Here is a 20,729-nt window from a genome sequence, read left to right as displayed (position 1 = left end):
CTCATGCCACCTGGGAAGTGCCCTCCTTATTATGGTAAGCTTGGGGAAAAAAGAACCCAGAATGTGAAATTCTTTTTTTTTTGGATTAGGGTATGAGTTTGGTTTGGAACATACCTGTTTTGGGTGCACTGGACATTCAAATCAGGAAGGAATACACCAGAGTGTACACAGTGATTTGCACTGCAGGGGTGGGGGTGGGGACAGGGGACGATGGGTCACTTTTATCCTTCTTTAATGTCCCTGCCACACCCCCACTTTAAAAGCCCAATTATCTGAACTCCACCACATTCTTAACCTTCTACAGTTACCTTTACAAATTAGAGAGGACGTTGTATTTTTGAAGATCGAGAACACTCTAGGGCAAGAGTTAGAAGATGTGGGTTTGAGTCCTGCTTCTGACCAAGTCTATGACCTTGAAAAACCATTGCCCTCTGGCTCCCCTTTCCCAGTCTAAGGGAAAGTCAGATGAGGTTCCCTCCTGTGGGCACCGTTCAGGGATTCTCTGATTCTGGGGCTGAAACACCACGATTTCCTCTGCTTTGGCCTGAAGGGGCCCTGAATGCCAGAAAGAAAAGACCCGCCCCCGCAGCTGGCAGGCCTGGTTTTGTTTGTCTAATGTCTCTACCCCTCAATCCCACATTAAGTGCCCAATTAGCTGGATAGTAAGTGGCTGTCAGTCTCTAGATTTGTTTTTATATGCCCAATTAACTTTATGACTACCACTCACACTTGGTATCCAGGGAACAAATCCATCGCCAGGTTGGGGGCTTAAGGGACACTGCTGGTTACTCAGTGAAGTCAGGTGGGCACCTCCATGCCCTAAGGAGCTCCCAGGAGCACCAGAATCTCTCCGCCTTTGAACACCAAGGAATGACCTTCCATGGTGGTGGGAAATGGATTCCCAGCCTGGGCTCATCTTGCAGCCCAAATGGATGCAGATGGGCTATTCATTCATTGGACAAATACTTATGGAGGGAGACTATGTACGAGGCAGACACTGAGGACTGGTTGACGAACAAAACAGAGGAGATCTCCATCCTAACCAAGCTGTCAAATAGTTAGGGATTCAGACATCATAATCGTAATTACCCTCCTAAGAAGCGCTTGAAGGGTATGTGTGGGCAGCTATGAGAACTCATAATGGAGGCACCCAACTAGTCAAGAAGGCTTCTTAGAGGAAGCAACTGCTACAGTCTGAAGGATAAAGAGAAGTTGACCTGGTAAGAAGGGAGAGGAAGGGCACTACCTGTGGAAAGGACTTAAAGGACAGTCAGCATGGCTAGTGGGCTGCACGGAGGAGGACAAGGCTGGAGGAGTGGATGGGACCACACCATGCAGGGTCTGTAAGAGTGACAGCATTAAGGGACTTTCAGTCAAGGAGACTTAAACCTTATCCCATTTTGAGCTGATACAGGGACACTGTGAATGGAGCCCTTGAAGGCTCAGAGCAGTCAGTTTAAGATGCTGCAGCAATTCCAGGTAGAGAGGAGGATTATTTCCTGGACTTTTCCAGCTCCCAGAGGCCACCCACATTCCTTGGTTCACGGGCCCTTCCTCCATCTTCAAAGCCAGCCGTGTAGCAACTTCCATCCTCTCTGTGGTTTGACCCTCCTGCCATGCCTCCTTCTTCTAAGACCTCTTGAGATTACATTGGGCCCACCTAGACAATCTGAGATAATCTCCCCAGCTCAAGATCAGGAACTCAACTCTATTGCAAAGACCCTTTTGGCATGTAAGGTTGCACATTAGGGGATTAGGACATGGACATCTTTGGTGGGGGGCTATTTTGCCTCCTACAACCCCACTTTCCAGCCCCGTCTACCACCCAGTTCTCCCTCCCCCGACTCAGGTCTGGAGCAGCTTTCAGCCCTCCCTCCCACGGCAAGGCTGGGCAAATCCCCCCGGCTGGCTGTTGTCAGATAAGCCAAGCTTTTGGCTCTGCAAGGTTCCAGTCACCTTCTCCCTGTGCTCAGGCTCAACCCCAGGGAAATGTGGACTCCCTGCACACATGCATGCATGACATACATGCGCACACACACACACACACACACGCACACAAATTTGGAATTTAAAAGTAGGAGGCAGTTACAATGCAGGGGTTGGGGTGTCATTTCTGACTGAGGTTGCCTGGATGTGTTTCTGGGTTTTGCCACTTCCTAGCTCTGTGACCCCCAAGAAAGTTACTTAGCCCTTCTGAACCTCAGTTTTTCAAATTATAGATCAGGGAAAACAAAGCCCTTACCTCCTAGAACTGGTGCAAAGATAAAATAAGTGTTGGTAAAATTCCTGGAACATGGTAAACGGTCAGCAGTGGTTGCTGCTAAGTTATTTCTCCTGAAAATCTGCAGCTTTTATAACTCTCTGTGCAATCATTGGCCTGTGAAATCCATCTTTCTAAAGCTCTGGAAAAGGCTGCAATGGCTAGCAATTTATAGGACTCATGTGCCCATCTCTGAACATGCATGTATGGGCAGACACATGTTAAGCACGTAAGAACACACTGGCCTGCTGGGACACCTGAAGAGGCACAAGTCCATACACACACGTGTGAGCACCCACGTGCATGGTTAGGATCCACATGCAGGAACACGGCTGCACACACCCTGCGTGTGCAGAGACCCCAGCCACGGCTGGCTGCCTTCCACAGACAAGGGGATAAGAAAAGAGGAGGATGGACAGTCACTTGCTTTGTTAAGCTCAAAAAGCCCATATTGGCCCTAGAAACATTGAGGCAACTGCTTCTGAGTTTTTAAACCAGTTTTGCGGCAGCATTTTGATGAATGTTGAAGAGAAGACTGATGGATGCAAAACTGTTCCAGGAAATCAGTTAAATGTGCCTGCCGCAGAGCCCAAGGAAGGCCCCTGGTCTGCCGAGGGGTGATGGGTTTGTGCACGGATCCCTGAATCAGCAGGGAAATGGTTAAAAGCTGGGGTTCCACCAAATGACAGAATGGGGCTGGAGCAGGTGCCTTTACAAGCAGCAGTTGAGTATGATTATACCACATTCAAAACAACACAGCAAAGCAGGAGCACGGGAGCTGTGCAGTCTGTCTGTCTGTGTCTGTTTCTCTCTCTCTCTGTCTCTCTCTCACACACACACATCACCAATTCCAGAATCATGCTGCTCTTTGCTTCAACCGAATTGCCAAGAGAGGGGCTATTACCGTTGAGTCTATTAAACGTAGTGTCTGCTAAAGTCAAGATTGGGCCATCTGCTGTGTGTGGGGACAGGCTGCTCGGATGCAGCCAGGCCACGGCCTCTGGGCCAGGGTGTCTCGGGAGCTCGTCCTGCAGTGACTGAGCTGCACCTGGAAGCCGGTGGCTGTGCAAATCTCAGACTCATTAATTCTCCCCGTGGGTCATTACTGTTAACACCCGAGGAGCCTAGGACCCTACCTGCTCTCCTTGACGGATTTGTGAAAGGGAGTCCTACCCGAGCCTCAGGACTTGGGGAGGGTCACCCCAACTCAGAGATGGGGAGCCGAGAGAGGGAGATGATTAGAGGGCTCGGTGGCCTGGGGCAGTCAACGCCAGGCCCCCATGCTGGGTGGTTATCAAACCGGCAATAGTGATAGAGGCCATCCACCAGCACTTATTCTCCAGGGGCTGGCTGTGTTAAACACTTTCCATGCATTAATTTCTTTAACTCATCAACAACCTGTGCGGTCAGTTCTGTTTTGCACTCCCACTTTATAAATGGGGAAGCCAAGGCACACAGAGGGGAAGTCACTTGCCCAAGAGCACACAGCCTGTGTGCGACAGAGACCGCTGAAGCTAAGTCTAGATGCCCAGACGCTGTCACCCAGGGGAGAGGGATGGCGTCGTTGCTTCATTGCAGCGCTCCGGCTGGGGCTCTTTCTGACACCTCTGCCTGCCCTTCCCTGTCTTAGAAAACAGAGTTGAGAGAATGAGGACCCTGAGGCTCACGGGACAACGGTGTCTGCTGGGCGGTGAGGAACAAACTACTTCCTTGATGGACAAAGTGTGGGAAACTGAACCAATTCACTAGATGAACACCTGTGACTTCCTGTCAATCACTGACCCCCTCAGTCCCTGAAATCAGCTGTCATTTGCCTTCCCCATCTGCATCCCCAAAAGGCGGAGGAAGAAAGTGGAAAATATTTGAATTCAAAGCCTGCTTTGGCCGTATAAAGGCTCTGTGCCATGGGTAAGGGTCTTAACCATTCAGAGCTTCAGTTCCCTCAGCTGTAAAGCAGAGATAACGGTCCCTCTCTCAGACACTATGGGGAGTAAATGAAATGTGGTATATTTGCAGTTCCTAGCACAGTACTTGACAATACCTGTTTGTCTCTGAATAGAGCAGCCCATAAACGTGATTTCAGTTCTACCACTTATGAACAGCGTGACCCTGAACAAGTGGATTAGCCTCTCTGTGCCTCAGTTTCCTTATCTATAAAATGGGAATGATTGACAATAAAAGGACCCATCCCACTGAATGGTTGTGAGGATTACATGAAGGACTTTATCTGAAGTTTAGAGTTGAATGCTGGCCCGCGGTGCTTTGTAAAAGTGGACTGCTGTTATTATCTCCCTAGAAGTTGAGTTTGGCTATAGGAAAATTCTTTTGAATTCTCCTCCTTGTGGATTACCCGACAAAAGGGCTAGAACAGTGGTTCTCGACAGGGGCTGATTTTGCCGTACAGGTGACACCTGACAATGCCTGGAGACATTTTTGGTCATGACAGCTAGAGGACAGTGTGGTATTACTAGAAGCATCTAGTGGGTGGAGCCCAGAAATGCCTCTAAACATGCCACAATATACAGGACAGCCCCCCACAACAAAGAATCTTCTGTCCCCAAGTCTCAACAGTGCTGTAGTTGCAAAACCCTGGGCTAGAGGAACCTGGAGACTGCCTCACTTAATTTTACAGATGTTCCCATTTTACAGAGAGAGCAGTAGGGCTGAGGTTAAAGGGATTCAATGAGAGGCTTCCTTAGTTAGGTCTCTGGCTGATACCTTCAGCTGCATTTACTAGATCTCTCTCTTTTATGGGCTAATTAAGCCATTAGAAAACTTCCATTTTCGAACTGTACAAACAGATTCATGAAGCAGTAAGGCTAGATGGACATTAGAAAACATTGTTCCACCCCCCTGGCAAAACTGAGGTTCTATTCAGTAGTTCTTAATATTGGGGGATGGATTCAGAGTTTCCCTAAATGGGACAAAAGCTATGAAGATTTTCTTTCAAAAAATGCATAAACATACATGGATAAATGTGCCTATAATATCAAGATGTCCCTAACCCCCTGGGTCCCTTCCACAAAATGGTTTTAAACCAGGTTTAAAAAAAAAAAGAAACCACCAAAAAACAAAAACAAAAACAAAAACAAAACCCTTTTTTAGAAAGAAGATAGCATAAGAGAGCCGACTTCTTGCTGGCTCAACCACCCATAGGCAAGATGCCTACCTAACTAGATACAGCAAGTTCCAAGCACTATTATTCACGTCTCTCTCTGTCCACAGTTTGGGGAAATTCTGTGCCAGAAAGACGGGATATGGTAGGGCCAAGACAGAGAGGTGATGGGATACAAGCGATTCTCTCAGCAAAGGTCTCCTGCATCTGTCTGCCTTCCCCGTCCATCACAGTGTCCGGACACCAAGGTCAATGACAGATCCTAATTACATTTTGGGGGCCCATCTGTTGAGGGGAGCTGTCCTCGAATGGAAGCCGCCCAGCTGCCTGTCCCTTTGCAGGCACGATGTGTGAGCAGATGCCTTTGAGAAGACCCCATGGAGCTGAGGCTCTGGACAGAAGGGAAAGCCATGTGGCCACATGGCACCTACCAATGGAAAACACAATGGAAGTGCAAACATTTCCGTAGGCAAGTGTCTAATCCCAGGCAGTACAGGATAAAAATCCTAAGACAGCCCCTGTGGGTTTCTCTCCATTTCACAAACACCCCCATCATGCCCAAGGGAAGCACTTGGCTGCTATATTTGTGTAACATGGTGTGGTACCTCTGGCCACAGCTGATTGGATGGGGGGTGGGCACCCGGTGCAAGCTTGACCAATCATAGTCCTGCCCTGGGATTTTACAATTAGGACTAAGAGGAGATAAAACAACTGGAGAGGGGTAGCATGGATATATTTCCTGACATGTGGGATGGAAAGGAGAACTTTTTGAGGCTAGACTGTGTTTCTGCCCTCACATTCCTTGAGATATCTCTGAATCCTTATATTAAATCCCCCCTTTTTTACATAAGGTGATAGAGTCTCAGAGGTGGATGCCAAAATGCTTTTCTTCCTTGCATGCATGTGCCCTCTTCCCATCAGGACATGGTATCTATCCTCCCAACAGAATATGGCAGAAGCAATACCCTGCCATTTCCAGACCTAGCTTTGAAGAGGCCTGACAGCGTCCACCTTTGATCTTTTGGGATCCAGCTAACCTGTAAAGAAGCTTAGGCCAAAGTACTGAATAAGGAAAGATCTGGAGAAAGAGGGGCCATGTGACGAGCATCAAAGTATCAGACATGGGAGTGGTGCTTTCTTGGAACTTCCAGTCCAGCCACCAGTTGACTACAGCTGAGTGACCCCAGCCAACACCACGCAAGACAAGCTGCCCAGCAAGGCCCTGCCTAAATTCTTAACCCAAAGAATCCTGAAAAATAATATGCTGTTGTTGTTTTAAGCCACTGAGTTTTGTGTAGTTTGTCACACGGCAATAGATAAGTGAAACAACTTCGCTGAGTGGGTTTCCTTTCTTGTAAGAAAAGTGTCTTAACTAATCTAGAAAGTCTGCACCAGTCAAAGCATGTAAATCAACCCTAAGATGCCATTTAGTGCTCGAATAAGGAATGTGGGGGAGAAATGAGGCTGTTTAATGAGCTGTCCTTCTGGCCATAGTCCCTGTATCCTGGAGGCTAAGGGCTGGGGGCTGAGTAGGAAGCAAAGGTTTAGACAGTCCCAAGAAGGAGCAGAGGGGCTCCTGGGGGAGAACCAGTTCTGCTCTGCTGCTTGATCCGGGGCTCCCTGGGGCTTCCTGAAATAAACAACTCTAGCAAAACCGCCTCAGGGAAGGAGTGCCTCCCAGGAGGCTGAGGGGCCATTCTTTCCCTAGAAGACTCTCAAAGCCATGGCAGAATGGAGAGTCACTTCTGGTAGCTTTGGAGGCATAGACAGGCCACTAAGAGCTGGAAAGAATCACTAGGGCAACACAGAAGGGATTCCAGCTTCCAATTTGCAAGATGTGCCTTCCAAATCTGGAAATCACTGCCAGGTTCTGCAGAGCCTAAGAAATTGGAGACGGACCTTCAGGAAACATACACCTGCACAGTTTCGAGAGTCAGGCAGACAGGGATGTGCCTCTTGGCTCTATGTGACCTTGGTCAAGTGATCTATTCTTTCTGAGTCTCAGTTTCCTTACCTGCAAAATGGGGATAACAACCCTCTTTCCTGCGGTTGAGAGGAGCAGATAATGAGCTAATCCATGAAATTTGTAGGTGTGGAGCTTGGCAGACAGTAAGTACACAGTAAATGGTCCCCATTATAATGGTCATTTGTCATGCTTATTATGACGATTTCACCCCTGTCCAAGATGGCTCGCACTCGGGGATTAGAAAAGGAAATTAGGTATCACAGAACTGGTGTCCAGATCTTGAAGGGGACATAAATATATCTGAAATTTTAACATAGCCTCTCATTTGCGCTGCAAAGCACAGCTAACAGTGTGGTGTGGGGTTCTCCACCAGATACCCCTAAATATTGCTGATTCTAAGCATAAAGGATCCTTAGAATTTGACTGACCACCTCACTGACGGGTGGGGAAATTGAGGCCCCAAAAGCTCATTAACTGGCAGCCACAGGTTCTGAAGTGGGAGCCCCAGATGGCACTCCATCCTCAGCCTTGGTCCAAGTTCGATGCTTCACTTCCCTTTCATCTGACTTGACTCTGATCCCTGCCCAGGGCAGCATGGATAGAACAGGAATCAGGCAGGTGCGAGTTTAGGAGACACAAATAGCACTGGGTTTGCCTCTGGCGATGCTGGAAGGGTGCAGTGAAACAGTCACACCAGAATCCTCTGGGACCATTCTCCCCAGTCCAGGAAGCCTGGCAGAAAACACATCATCTCAGCCAGGAGACATTCTGTCACCAAGGGCTCGCTCCAAGCTTCCTTGGGAGCCTGTCAAATCTTCTTCAGGAAAAGTCAGGGGCTGCTAAAATTTCAGGGCTCACCAAACAGGGATCCTAGGACATAATTCTAGCAGAGAGGCCTTGGCCGATGTCAAAAATCGACTTTCCTCAGCAAACTCATCATTAAATGATGGCTGCCATTTATTGAGCATCTGCTCTGTGCCAGCCGCCACAATAATCCTTTGCATGCTAATTGAACAGTCACTTAGAAGTATCTTAAAATGGCTTAGCCAAGGTCACACAGGTAGTGAGTGGCAGAGCTGGAGTTTGAACCCTGTTCTATCTGGGGGCCTCAGCTCTCAAGCACTACACAATTCTGCCAGTGTCACCAGGCTAGTCTCGGGAATAGGGAAGGACATGGAGAACAAGATAGGGACCCCATTTACCCTGACCCAGAACATTCGACCTGGGAGAGGCCCAGGCCACAGAGACCCCCTTAGCTTTACCCTTGGCAGCTGGCTAGCAGCCACACTTGCACAGCATGGCCTGGCACCCCTGGCCACAGCTGATTAGATGATGGATGGCACCTGACACAGGCCAGCCAATCAGAGGGCTTTCCCTGGGAATTTGGACTTCGGAGCACAAGATTCTAAACTCTCCAGCCTCTTGGCAACAGAAGATGGGGAAAGGAAGCCCAGGGGAGCGGGGACCAGTCATTGTTCACTCATTCACTCCACTAGTTTACTGCCAGACACTGGGTTACAGCCTCCAACAATCCTGGAATCTGGTGGGGAGAGGCACACAGTAATCAAATAGATTTATAAAATATAAAATATGTTAGCCAGTGGTAAGTGCTATGCAGGAAAAAAAAACCACCCATTGAGGGGTGTTCTTGCTTCTGAAAGTCCAGCGTTAAAATCCATTCTCCTTCCTCTTAAATCTCTGAAAATCCATTTCCCTTTCTCTAGCAATGCTGAGATCCACTGCTGGTTGTGTGAAGTGAACACACGGACACTCTCTCTCTCTCTCTCTCTCTCTCTCTCTCACACACACACACACACACACACACACACACAGCCCTCCAGCCTGGAGAGCTCCCACTCCCAGTAGAATAAAAGCCAAAGCCCTACATGCATGCCCCTCAGGGCACACACATCCCTTCTCCTGTCTTGACTTTTCTCTTCTTCCAGCCCTCCTCACCTCCTGCCACAAGGATTCCAGTTGTGCCTTGGCATGTGGTCTGGCCAGTCACTACCAACCAATTCCAAAGGCATCCCTGCCCCAGCCCAGCACCCACAGAACAGCCCCAGGGAAGGGGTCCCGGGACCTTGCCCTCAGACCCTTCCCCCCTCAAGCTCTTGCAATAGACGGGGAGCGTCAGGCCTTACCCGATTCGCTCCTGCTCCATCTCTTCCATTTTCTCAGCTCGAGCGATTACCCTGTTGATGATTTCCTTCTCCTCATCGGTCAGCTCTTCCTGCTTCCTCTGCCTGTCAGGCTGGTCACTGGGATGGATGGACCAGCCTGCCTGGAGCCTGAAAGGTAATTTGGAAAGGCGTAAAGTTGGAGGGACAACCCAGTAGGCAGTGTGGAGTAGCGGTTAGGCATGTGGACCCTGGATTCTGGTAAGTCTCAGTTCAAATCCCTGCTGGGAAGCTAAAGACCCAGGTCTCTCAGGACCTCACGTGGTGGCGTGAGACTGTATGTACCCTGAAAAAGCATGTTCTTCAATCTAATCCATTCTTGTGGGTGTGGACCTGCTGTATGGAGCATCTTTCAGTGAGGCTACTTCAATCAAGGGGTGACCCACTTCATTTAGGATGCGCCTTAATCCTCTTACTGAAGCCCTTTATAAACAGAATTTAGAAGGAGAGGCAGAAAGCCATGGAAGCAAGAACCTGAACGCAACAAAACCTGGAAGAGAAGGGAGAGACCAGCAGACACTGCCAGGTACCTTGTCACATGGCGGAGGGACCAAGGATCACCGGCAGTGGTCTTTGAGCAGAAAGTATCGCTTTGATGCTTCATACTCACAGCCTCAAACTGTAAGCTAATAAATTCCCGTTACTCATATTTGGCCCATTCCATCACATCCGTTCTGAGCAGCCTCGGGAACTAAAATACCTGTTTGGTCATCTGTCCAACGGGATGCAAATACCTCTCTGAGAGTGTCCCAGTGAAGTGTTTTAAGTGGACAGTCTGTAAGTAGCATTGTAGGAACTCATGGCGACCTGGAGGAAAAGATTCCAGAGTGGTTGGATTCTACAGCTGGAGTGGAAACAGCTCTGGGTGGGTGGTCTGATGCCCCAAGTCCCAGGTTGACTCCAGTCCCTACTTGCTACAAAGACATTTTGTTTGGGTTACACGGGTTTTCTTAGAAATTTAAAATAGTTGCCGACTAGGTTTATAAAATCTCTTAATTGCCCATAAGCATCCAAATTTCCAGCCTCAAAGTCTCCCACAGCATTCTGAGCTCCAGCTTCTCTCTACCCCTTGCTTTTTAAAAAAGCAACAACCTAAATTTTCCCCTTTCAGCCACATTCAGATCTATAACTCAGCGCCGTTACTCATATTCTACAGCGTTGTGCTCTCCTCACCACCAGCCATTGCCTAAACTTTTCCATCATTCCATTTGGGATATAGAACAAAACTGACCCAGCACTTACTCTGGGCCCATGTGACCCCATTAAACCTTCACACCATCCTTACAAGGAAAGGCATGTTATGATCGCCCATTTTACAGGTGAGGAGACTGAGGCATGGAGACATCAGACCACTTTCCCAGGACCACGTGGCAGGACCAAGTGGCAAAGGTGGAATCTAGACCCTGCAGTCTGCACACTCAGCCTCCACAATCAGTTGCCTGTGAGGCCCAGCAAGGGCACAGTGGCTGCTGGATGGAGAGTTACTCCTTGCCCTGTGGCAGCTCACATCTCCTGCACTCATCCCCTGCTCCATGCCACAGGGCATCCTAGGGTGGAAGGCAGGGCTAAAGCTACTAGAAATTCTTATCCCTGTCGGGAAAACAAAATCAGCAGCCATGAATCCTCAGGAGCCAGCACCAAATTAGCCGCCAGCCTCTATTACTTCCACTCCTCTAATCACTGTGGCAGGCGTGAAATTGCCTTTTGACACTTTTGAGTTGGGAATGAAAGTCTCCATCTTCCTCCTGCCTCCCACACCCCTCTGCCATCCTCCTGCTTTAACTGGTGTGCTCTGAAGAGCAGAGAAGGAAGAGTTTAGGAGGAAAGGGAGAGGATGTCTTTGTGCAAGTCTACTTGGGAGAAAGGGAAGGAGGGTGTGGCCTGGGGAAATACTGGTGGAAACACAACCTGCCTTTCCAGGGTGGGGCCTTGGAGCCTGTGCCTCTGGGCACAAGCAGATGCTAAGCATGCTCAAATGCCCCTCTGCAGCAAAACCCTTCAACAGCTTCTCATTACCATGCAATTAAACCCAGTCCTCTTGCCCGTTCTACACAGTCCCGCGTGTTCCAGCCCTTGCTTGCCTCTCTGCCCTCAAGGTCCCCTTGCTTCCTCATGCTGCTTTTCCAATCACACTAACCTTCCTGTTCTCTCTCTTGAACACCCAAACCTTGTTTTGGCCTCAGGACCTTTGCACTTGCTGTTCCCCTTGGCAAGAACACTTCTCTCTCCCCCTAGATCTTTCCATAGCTGACTCCTCATCATTCTTGTCTGGGAGTAAATGTCAACTCAAAAAGAGGCTTTTCTTGACCATCCTGTTGCTCAGGTTCACTTCCTTCATTGCACCCATCACTAACTGAAATTATTTTGTTTACCTGCTTATCGCCTCTCTCCCCTACCAGGGACCTCCTCTGGATTTGGGTCTCTGCTGCATCCACAGTATTTAGAACCGTGTCTGGCAAAGAGGAAGTCCACACAAAGAGTTTTTGAATAAGATGGTCCCTGGGGGTGAAAAGGGATGTTAAACATCTGTTTACAAGTGTGACATGCGGGGACATGGACGCAATGGACGGACCAGGGAGCACTCCATGAGGAAGTGACATCTAGGCTGAGAATTCGGAGAGGGTTTACTGAGATGCTGGTGAAGCCTGTTTGCAAAGGCACCTTCCAAGGCCCTGGGTAGGGTTCTAGGAATGGTGATGTGATTGTAAACATTTATAAAAGCAAAATATTTTTTGTGTTCTCTTTCTTGAAGAGGGCCACCCAAATTATATACGCTTTAGGGCCCCAAAGCCTGGGATGGTCCATGAAATGTAAGCTGGAGTTGGCAAGGAGGTAAAGGAAGAGATTGTGTCTGGTCTTTGCAAAGACTGATAGCCAGAATCCACTCACTGGCCATGTGAGTGGCCCCTGTACCCTCCCCAATCCTTCAGATGACTGTCACCCCAGCTGACATACGCCTGCCCCTATACCCTGTGCCAGGACTGCCCAACCAAGCCACTACCAATTCCTGCTAACAGAAACTGTGAAAGATAATAAAGGATTTTTGTTGTTTTAAGCACTAAGTCTGGGGTGATTTGTTCAGCAGCATTGGATAATAGGAAAAATCCTGTAGAACAGAGAGAGTGGCACAAAGCCCCATCTACAACACCTGTATTCATTTCCTATTGTTGCATTAAAAATTACCAAACATTTACTGACTTAAAACATGCACTTAGTATCTCATGGCTTTTGTAGGTCAGGAGCCCAGGCTGGACTCAGTCTAATGCTCAGTGTCTCAAAAGGTAGAAAACAGGCTGCATTCTCATCTGGAGGCTCAACAGGGGAAGGATCTGCTTCAAAGTAAATTCAGGTTGCTGGTAGAATTCATTTCCCTGGTGTTGGCGGTTGGCTAAGGCCACTCTCAGCTCCTAGAGGCTATCCACAGTTTCTAACTAGGTGGACTTCTCCAGTGTCATCATGTGGGGTACTTATTGCATCAAACTGGCAAGGAGAATCTCTAGCTCCAGTTTGCTAAGATAAAGTCTCATATTATGTAATGTGATCATGAGAGTGACGTTCCATCATCTTTGTCATATTTTCCAGGTTAGAAGCAAGTCCCAGGTCCTGCCACCCTCAGGTGGGAATGCTAGGACATGGAAATCATGAGGAGGGAGTCACCTTAGAGTCTATTTGTCACAGCTTCCCTAGAAGGCCTCTTTCCAGCCCTGCTTTAATACTCCCTGTGACAGAGGCTTCACTCTCTCACAAGGACTCTGTGTTATGGCCGAATGGTTCTGTTAGAAGGGTATTCCTTATGGTGTGTTAATAATATCCCTCAGCCATCCCCAATATATTTAAAAGATACAGTGGACTCTGCACTATCTATCTTTCCTAAGGAACAGACACTCACGGAAGGGACCTAATTCAGCCATCTCCCCAGGGTCTTTTGGGTGGATGGACATCTTAACTGCCCTTTTCAGTCTTCCCTACTTTTTTCCTTGATTGCTTTTCTGATCCCCCTCAATTTATTTCCAGTCTTTATAAAGCAGCTCAGTAACCAGACTGAGGATGGGTGAGACCTAGCACCCAGTGCACACTCTCCCAAAGAAGTGTTCTTGATGCTTACAGTCTGGTCATGGGCCTGGTCAGCCCCAGGCCAGACTCAAGCTAATGCCTCTCGCCCCACGGCCCAGCTCACTGGGGTCACTGTGCATGGGAAGTGCATACCACTGGATGTGCATGGCTCCAGAAACAGAAGCAGGCTGTTTCAAAGGGGATGGGGGTCCCCAAGGCGAGCCGCCTGGGATGCTTGCCTCCATCTGCAGATGAGCACCAGGCCTGCCAGAGGCTGCTGACATCTCCCCAAACCCGCCCCCCATCCTCTGTTTCCAAACACACAGTTGACAAACAGCTCATCCACTGTTTGAAAATGTCATCGACTGGTCGCAGTGGGGACTCACAAGCCTCCTGTGGATTTTCATGTTTTAATTCCAAAAGGAAACAGAGGGAAACGAGATACATTTCTCAAACCAAAGCCTTTTATCTCAGGAGAGAATATGGGCCTGCCTAGGCCTCCCCTGAGCAATGTGAGAATGGAAACCCAAGAAATATTTTCTTGTCAAGGGCCTCTGGGTACAGGATTCCAGTCCCATCTCCTTAAGACCAGAGTCTAGTGTTAAAGACTAAAGCTGGGGAGCAAAATATTGCTTTCCTTGGACATGCTACTCAGGGCATTGGACCCCTTGCAGAAATTCATAGAGGGTACCGGGGACCAACCTAAATTCTCCTTGACTTGGCTGAGTTGATTGGAATCCTGGGCCTGTCACTTATAAGCACGTGCACTGGGGCCGTGCACCTCTCTGAACATCAGTTTCTTCGTCTAAGTGGGAATATCAATAAGACAGACATCATAGGGCCTAGAGTTGGTCTCTGTTTCTTGCTGGGACCTTCTAAGGGTACCCTGACCCTCAGAGCCTAACTCAATTTACCAAGAGACTCCTTCCAGCTGAGACAGGTCAGGGTCTGTGAGGGCTAACCTGCTTTACTCTGACTCGCATATTAAAGGCAGTGCTTCCTGGAGAAAGAAACACTGAAGGATACCTGTTGCCTCTTTTCCAAGATCTTCTAAGCCATGTTTTCCAACCCATGCTCTGCAGATCGCTGGAGGATATCAGAGGGCTGCAGGGGAGTGAGTCTCAGAGGGACAGAGAGGGCAGGCAAGCAGGCCCTCCAGCCTCACTTCAGCAGAGTGGCGATGCTGGATTACCCAAGACTAGCAAAGCAAGGATGCCAACAAATGAAATAAAGAGAGAAAAGTATGTGTAACAAATTTCATATTTTCTATTTCAATAAAAGCATGAAATGTGGCTCTTTGCAATGACAGCCCTAATACATCCCCCCTATCTGTATCCATGCCCTTTGCCATGTAATTTTGAAATTCCTCTCACCAAAGAGCCAGAGTCTATTTCTCTACCCCTTGAAACTAGCCTGGACTTGTGATCTGTTTTGGCCAATAAAATGCAGGGAAAGTGATGTCGTGCTAACCTGAGGTTAGGCCTCCAAAGGCCTTGTGTGTTTTTTCTTAATCTCTAACACCTCTGCCATTGCCATGAGCACACACCTGGGATAGCTTGTTAGAGGATGAGAGAGACATGGAATGGAGCTGAATCATTCCAGCTAAGACTATCCTACATCAGGCCAACACTTGGCTGCATTTGTGAGCCAAGCCAGATCAGCAGAACCCTCGGCCAAACCCAGAATCCTGAGAATAAACAATTGTTGCTCCAAGCCATTGAGTTTTCAGATGGTTTGTTACACAGCAAAACCTAACTGATGCAGCATTCACAGCAAAAGATGGGAAGCTTGGCCACGCTTATTATAGAGTTTGTTATTATTTAAAATTACATTTGCATGAAGTTTACTATGATATTTTGAATGCTCCCTAGCTACTAAAAGTCTTTATTCAGTTCCACTCATGTGTCATATATATATTTAACTTCTTCGTAAAACTTAATTCTAAAGAAAGAGTTTCACTGCTAACAAAAAAAGGGTAACAATTACTGCCTTAGGTGACTTCCTCATTTTCCAGCTGCTTGGAAAATTCAGAGGAGGGAAGGGCATTGCTAAGAACCGTGTTAGAGAGAGTATGGTCAGGGACTTGAGAAACTGGCCTTCTAGACATGCCTCGCCTGCTACCTGAATGTACCTGTGTGGGTGCATATGGAGAGAGTCCAAAGAAGCTCCCCCATGAAAGGCCAGCCTCTCAGTGGTCTCCACGACAAAAGGAAATTAGTCCTGACTTCAGGTGCAAGCCCCTCACAGATGTTTCTCCCTAAAAATTGCAAAGCACAGATTTCCACCCCCTTGCTGCCACCCACCTCAATTCTTCATTTCGTGAACACAATAGTCACATAATAAATACCCCACCAGATGTCTCTATTAATAAATTATAACTTCCCAAAGGAGTGGGATGATGGAAGTGCTGTCAGGGCATGGGGGCTCTGAAGCATTAAACAGCAGTGGTATGCAGAAAATTAATCCTTTTCCTTTTCTTTCTTCCTCTCCACCCCTCTACTCTCCCCAGGATACCAACATTGGCAGGTGTCAGCAGGAAGTCTCTTTACATCCCCGTGAAAAGGATTTTAATGAATCTTGAAGGAAAGGATGGGAAGGGAGGGGCAGCCACACAACTAAATGTTTCACCAGTGCCCAGTTGGTGTCAAGACGCTTTGGGATGAAATTTATCCCAAGCAGCCTAAAGGAGGGCAGGGGGAATGCTGCGGTACCCCCGCCCACTCAGAATGCCTAAGGGATCTCAGGCTCCTGTCAACATTTTCACAAAGTTAATTCCATTCAGTTCTTAAATTCCATGTTCTCTCTCCTGTTTGGACTTTACACATGCTGCGCCCCCTACTTGGGATCCCCATGTCTCTTTCTCATCTCACTCTGCCTCCATCTGGTCTCAGCTTACATAGCCCCTTTTCTAAGCAGTCCTCCCATCGTGGCCCACAAGTCTGGGCTGGATGCCTCTCTGTCCTCCCACAGCCCACTGTGATTCTATTCAAATATTTCCTAACACACTAGACCTTATTTGTTGGTGACCAGCTGTTTATTTGTTTGTAGATCCCACTCAGCACATACTCTCTTGGTTTCCCTCCCCCCATACCTTGGCTATCCCTGCATCCCCGGTGGTTAGCACGGTGCTTGGTACGCTGTAGGCATTTAGAAATATCTTTTAATAAAAGAAGAAATAGGAAAAGGACGGGAAAAGGGAAGGAGGAGTGACGTACATCCTATCTTTCAACCTTCAGCTCTCAGGAAGCCTCTAAGTGCCTTGGCACCCTCTGGAGGCAAGAACTTCTCTCTTGTGAGATCTCTTGTGTGTATTTATAATCTGACGCCTCCGTGTCTCTCCTTGGCATATTTGAATAATAAACTCATGGCATTCACGAAAAGCAGATCTTGCCTGGTCAGGGTCTTACCAGCCAAAAGAGACTGTAGAGTGTTGACGTGGTCTTTAGCAGTCAGCTTGCTCAAAGAACCCACGTGACAGATGGAGAAAGAGAGGCAGAGAACGTGCAGAGGAATTGCCCTGGGTTGCCTAGTTAAAGTGTTTGTGGTGATTTAGAGCTGCACAAACCCAGAAAAATATGTTGTTAGACTGAATCCATTCTGTGGCTGTGAACCCATGTAAGGAGCATCTCTCGAGGAGGTGAGTTCAGTTAAGGTGTGGCCCACCTCAATTAGGATGGGACCTCATCCTATTACTGGAGTCCTTTGTAAGTGGAATAAAATTCGGATGGAGAGAGAAAGCCACAGAGGGAGTAGCCAGAAGCTGAAGATCAACAGAACCTGGAAGAGAAGGGAGTGACCAGGAGACGCTGCCATGTGCCCTGCCACGTGGCAAGCTAAGAACAAACGATTGCCGGCAGCCAGCTTCAGAATGCTGCAGTCTTTGGGGAGAAAGCATCACCCTGATGATACCTTGAACTGGGCTTTCTTTTAACCTCAAAGCCATGAGCTAATAAATTCCCATTGTTTAAACGGAACCATTGCATGGTATTTGTTGAGCAGCCTTGGAAACTCAAACAGCATTTCTCAGCATTTAAGTAAAATGATGGGTCAGCTGATGTGGTCATTTGGGTACCCTAAACCTGAGCCAATTATGAAAGTAATCTATATATAAACACAAGGGTAAGAAAAGGCTGTGATTCACACCTCACCTGACTTTACAGTTCATGAAGCTTTCCCATGCATCACATTTGATCCTATGACACACTGTAAAGGAGGAGGTTATCATCCCCAGTCTACAAATGAGAGAGCCAGGACTCAAGGAGGTGCTGGGCTGTGCCCAAGGCCACATGCTAGCGGGTAAGAGAACAGGACCCAGACCTGGGCCTTTAGATGCCAGACCCAGTGCCCTGACCACAGCTCTGTGAGACGCTCCCCATCATGGGAAGGCTCCAGAGAACTTTTCATCGTTTCTGACAGCACAGAAACAATTGTAGACCTGTCAGCTTTGCAGCTTGGCTGCTCATTTATTGGGCCCAGCATCCAATCTGTCATGCCTATTTAGGAAATGAATCCAATTAAAAGCACAATAGTTGTGCACAAAGATGGGGCCTCTGAGTCAAAAGCATTTCACCGGGAAATTAGGATGACCTCCAGAGAGTTGACAGAGATTGCATGTACAGCTCGTGATATCCAGGAGTTTTGTTCTGTTCATCATCATCATCTTGTACCAATGTGAGCAGTTACTTGAGTTAATATTTCCTTTATCTAAGCAGAATGCTGCAGAAATTGGGGCATGGAGGCGTCAATGAACTTACTGAGATCCCACAAATTACTAACGAGAATCAAATCGAGGGCTCATGTAAGGAGCATTTTTCACCCTTTCATCAAGTTCTTGTTTTAAATTTCCTAATTTTTTCTTCAAGATAAATATTTTTTTAACAACCTGGAAATTCTTTTGATATGTAAAACTTTCTAATTCCTTTTTAACCCACTCTCTTTTGGGGCAAAGCACTTCGATCAGAAAAGAGATAAAAAGAAGTTTGTACAAAAATAAAAGTGTCATAGAATACTCACTGTTCTTTATCACTGAAGGTAGGCAAAGGAAAGGGAAAAAGAAAAAATGAATAAAGTTAGGAAAGAAAGCTTATAATAATCCCAACGCTGTGTGGTTGCAGCAATCACATAATTACCATGACCAACTTCCATCCCCCGCCCCCCCCCCCCCCAATTACTATCTCACTTCAGCACACCTAAAACAAAGCTGTTTCAAGGTAAGGTTATCAAATCCACAGCTTTGATAAAACTGAGCAATCATTTTGACATATTGATTGCTTGAGTTGATCATTCATGTATTGGAATAGTGGCGTTCTGGCAACAGAGAGAAATCACATAAGGCTCTCAGGACCATCCTTGCTTCTGGTTTCCATTGTTTCAAACACTGGGGAGAGGATCACGTGGAGGTTGAGGAACAAGCCCTCAACATTAATTGGTGTGTCCCAAAGTAGAATTCCTCAAAACCGGGGCACTAGGGTCTTCCGTTCCAGGAAGGAGACTGGCCTCTCCATTCGCCAGGTGTGTGACCATGGGCAGGTCACGTCCTCTTTCTGTCCCTCAGACTCCACCCCCCATCTCTAGCCCTCTTGACTTCAAGGACTTGAAAGCTATCAGGAAATATCAACAGTCAGAGCCCATCATATCCCTCTCCTTCTCCACCCACCCCCACCACTGCCCGAACCCAACCAGAAGCAGGTACGCTCACTTTTTTCATACCCCTCGTTTCAGGTTGCAATCACGATTGTTGGATTGGAGGAGGTTGGGAGAGAAAGTCATTGGAAAATCATAACAGGAGTCAGGGTATCTGGCTAGCCATCGCTTAATTAAGACTAGGTTTCTTAATTTATTGGAGAAAGACATTAGAAGTATCTGCATTAGCACGTTGCCTCTGCAGCAGACTACACAGCATGTGTGATGACTATAATTCACCCGTTAGCAACTATTGGAAAATAATTTTAATATCTGAAGAAAGTGCGCCAGCAATCAAGTCAGCCCTGATGCATTCAGAATGCCGAGATGTTTCCTAAGAGCCCAGGAGCACTTTAATGAAATGGCGTCCATGCTGTTTGAATAATTTTAATTTAATTGTAAGGCAAATTGTTTGGTTTCACATCGACTAAAGTAAACTCTGATGGATGGGATTTTAATTAACTGACATTTCTTAAATAAAATAAATATTTTACCCCATTCATCCTTCAGGCAACTATTTATCTTACAGAGACACTCTCAAGCTGATGGAATATTCTCTGTAAAATAAATTTGGCTCCAAAAACATAGCATGGGAAGGGCCTTGGAAACTAAGTGCTTCCTTTTGAAAAGAAACCAATGGAGTTCAATAGTTCTTCAGAACCGTGAAGCTCATACAACTAGAGGATGTTTTAGGTAGAAGTAATAAACAGAGAGGGGACTTTTGCTTCAGAGAATATGGGTAGATTAGATAGCCACAAAGGCCTTTTACCAATCTATAATAAGGTCTTAGAGAAATTAAAATGAACATTTTAAAATGAAGTTTGGCGGTTGCTAGAAAGTAAGGGAACTCTCCAAGATTGCTCGCCCTATCAAAACAAACAACAGCAATAAACATCAATATAATACTCTTCATCAAAATAAAAGAAAAACAAAGACTTTCCTTTTGCAAAAGACTTATTTGAAAAATAAAAGCCAAGCCATAGACTGGGAGAAAATATTTGCAAAATGGCTATCCAACAAACAGTTTATACCTGTAACAGAGTTTTAAAAACATGTAAAACTTAATCACAAGAAGACAAAGGATCTGATTTTAAAATGGTTAAATCATATGAATAGTCACTTCACCAGAAAGGTAGTGTGAATGGCAAAAAGTACATGAAAAGATCATCATTAGTCGTTAGCAAAACGCAAATTAAAACCACACCGAAAGGCCTAGCATACCAAGTGTCGGTGGGGATGTAGAGAAACTGGAATGCTCATATATGTTGGTGGAAAACTAAAACTGTACGATCTATTTGGGAAAATGTTTGGCAGTTTCTTAAAAAGTTAACCCTACATGGACCCTATGACGAAGCCATTCCACTCTTAGTCGTCCACCCAAGAGCCTCGATCCATATGAAGTTTCATCTGAAATAACCACAAGCTGGTAACAACTCAAATGTCCATCCACAAATGAATGGATAAACACATCAC

General features: G+C 46.9%; 1 protein-coding gene across 1 annotated transcript in view; it reads right to left on the bottom strand.

Annotated features, from left to right (window-relative positions):
• Positions 1–20,729, bottom strand: part of RPH3A (rabphilin 3A) — a 106,156-nt gene that overhangs the window by 40,677 nt on the left and 44,750 nt on the right. Inside the window, exons 3-4 of the mRNA XM_077159895.1 lie at positions 18,588–18,599; positions 9,486–9,632 (exon numbers count right to left, since the gene is read on the bottom strand). Of these exons, the coding sequence (XP_077016010.1) occupies positions 9,486–9,632; positions 18,588–18,599 (159 nt within the window). The remainder of the gene's footprint in view (positions 1–9,485; positions 9,633–18,587; positions 18,600–20,729) is intronic.

Source organism: Tamandua tetradactyla, chromosome 5, assembly GCF_023851605.1.
Source record: "Tamandua tetradactyla isolate mTamTet1 chromosome 5, mTamTet1.pri, whole genome shotgun sequence".
Lineage (NCBI taxonomy): Eukaryota > Metazoa > Chordata > Mammalia > Pilosa > Myrmecophagidae > Tamandua > Tamandua tetradactyla.
Note: the sequence above shows the minus strand (reverse complement) of the source record. Positions and strands in the feature narration are given on the sequence as shown.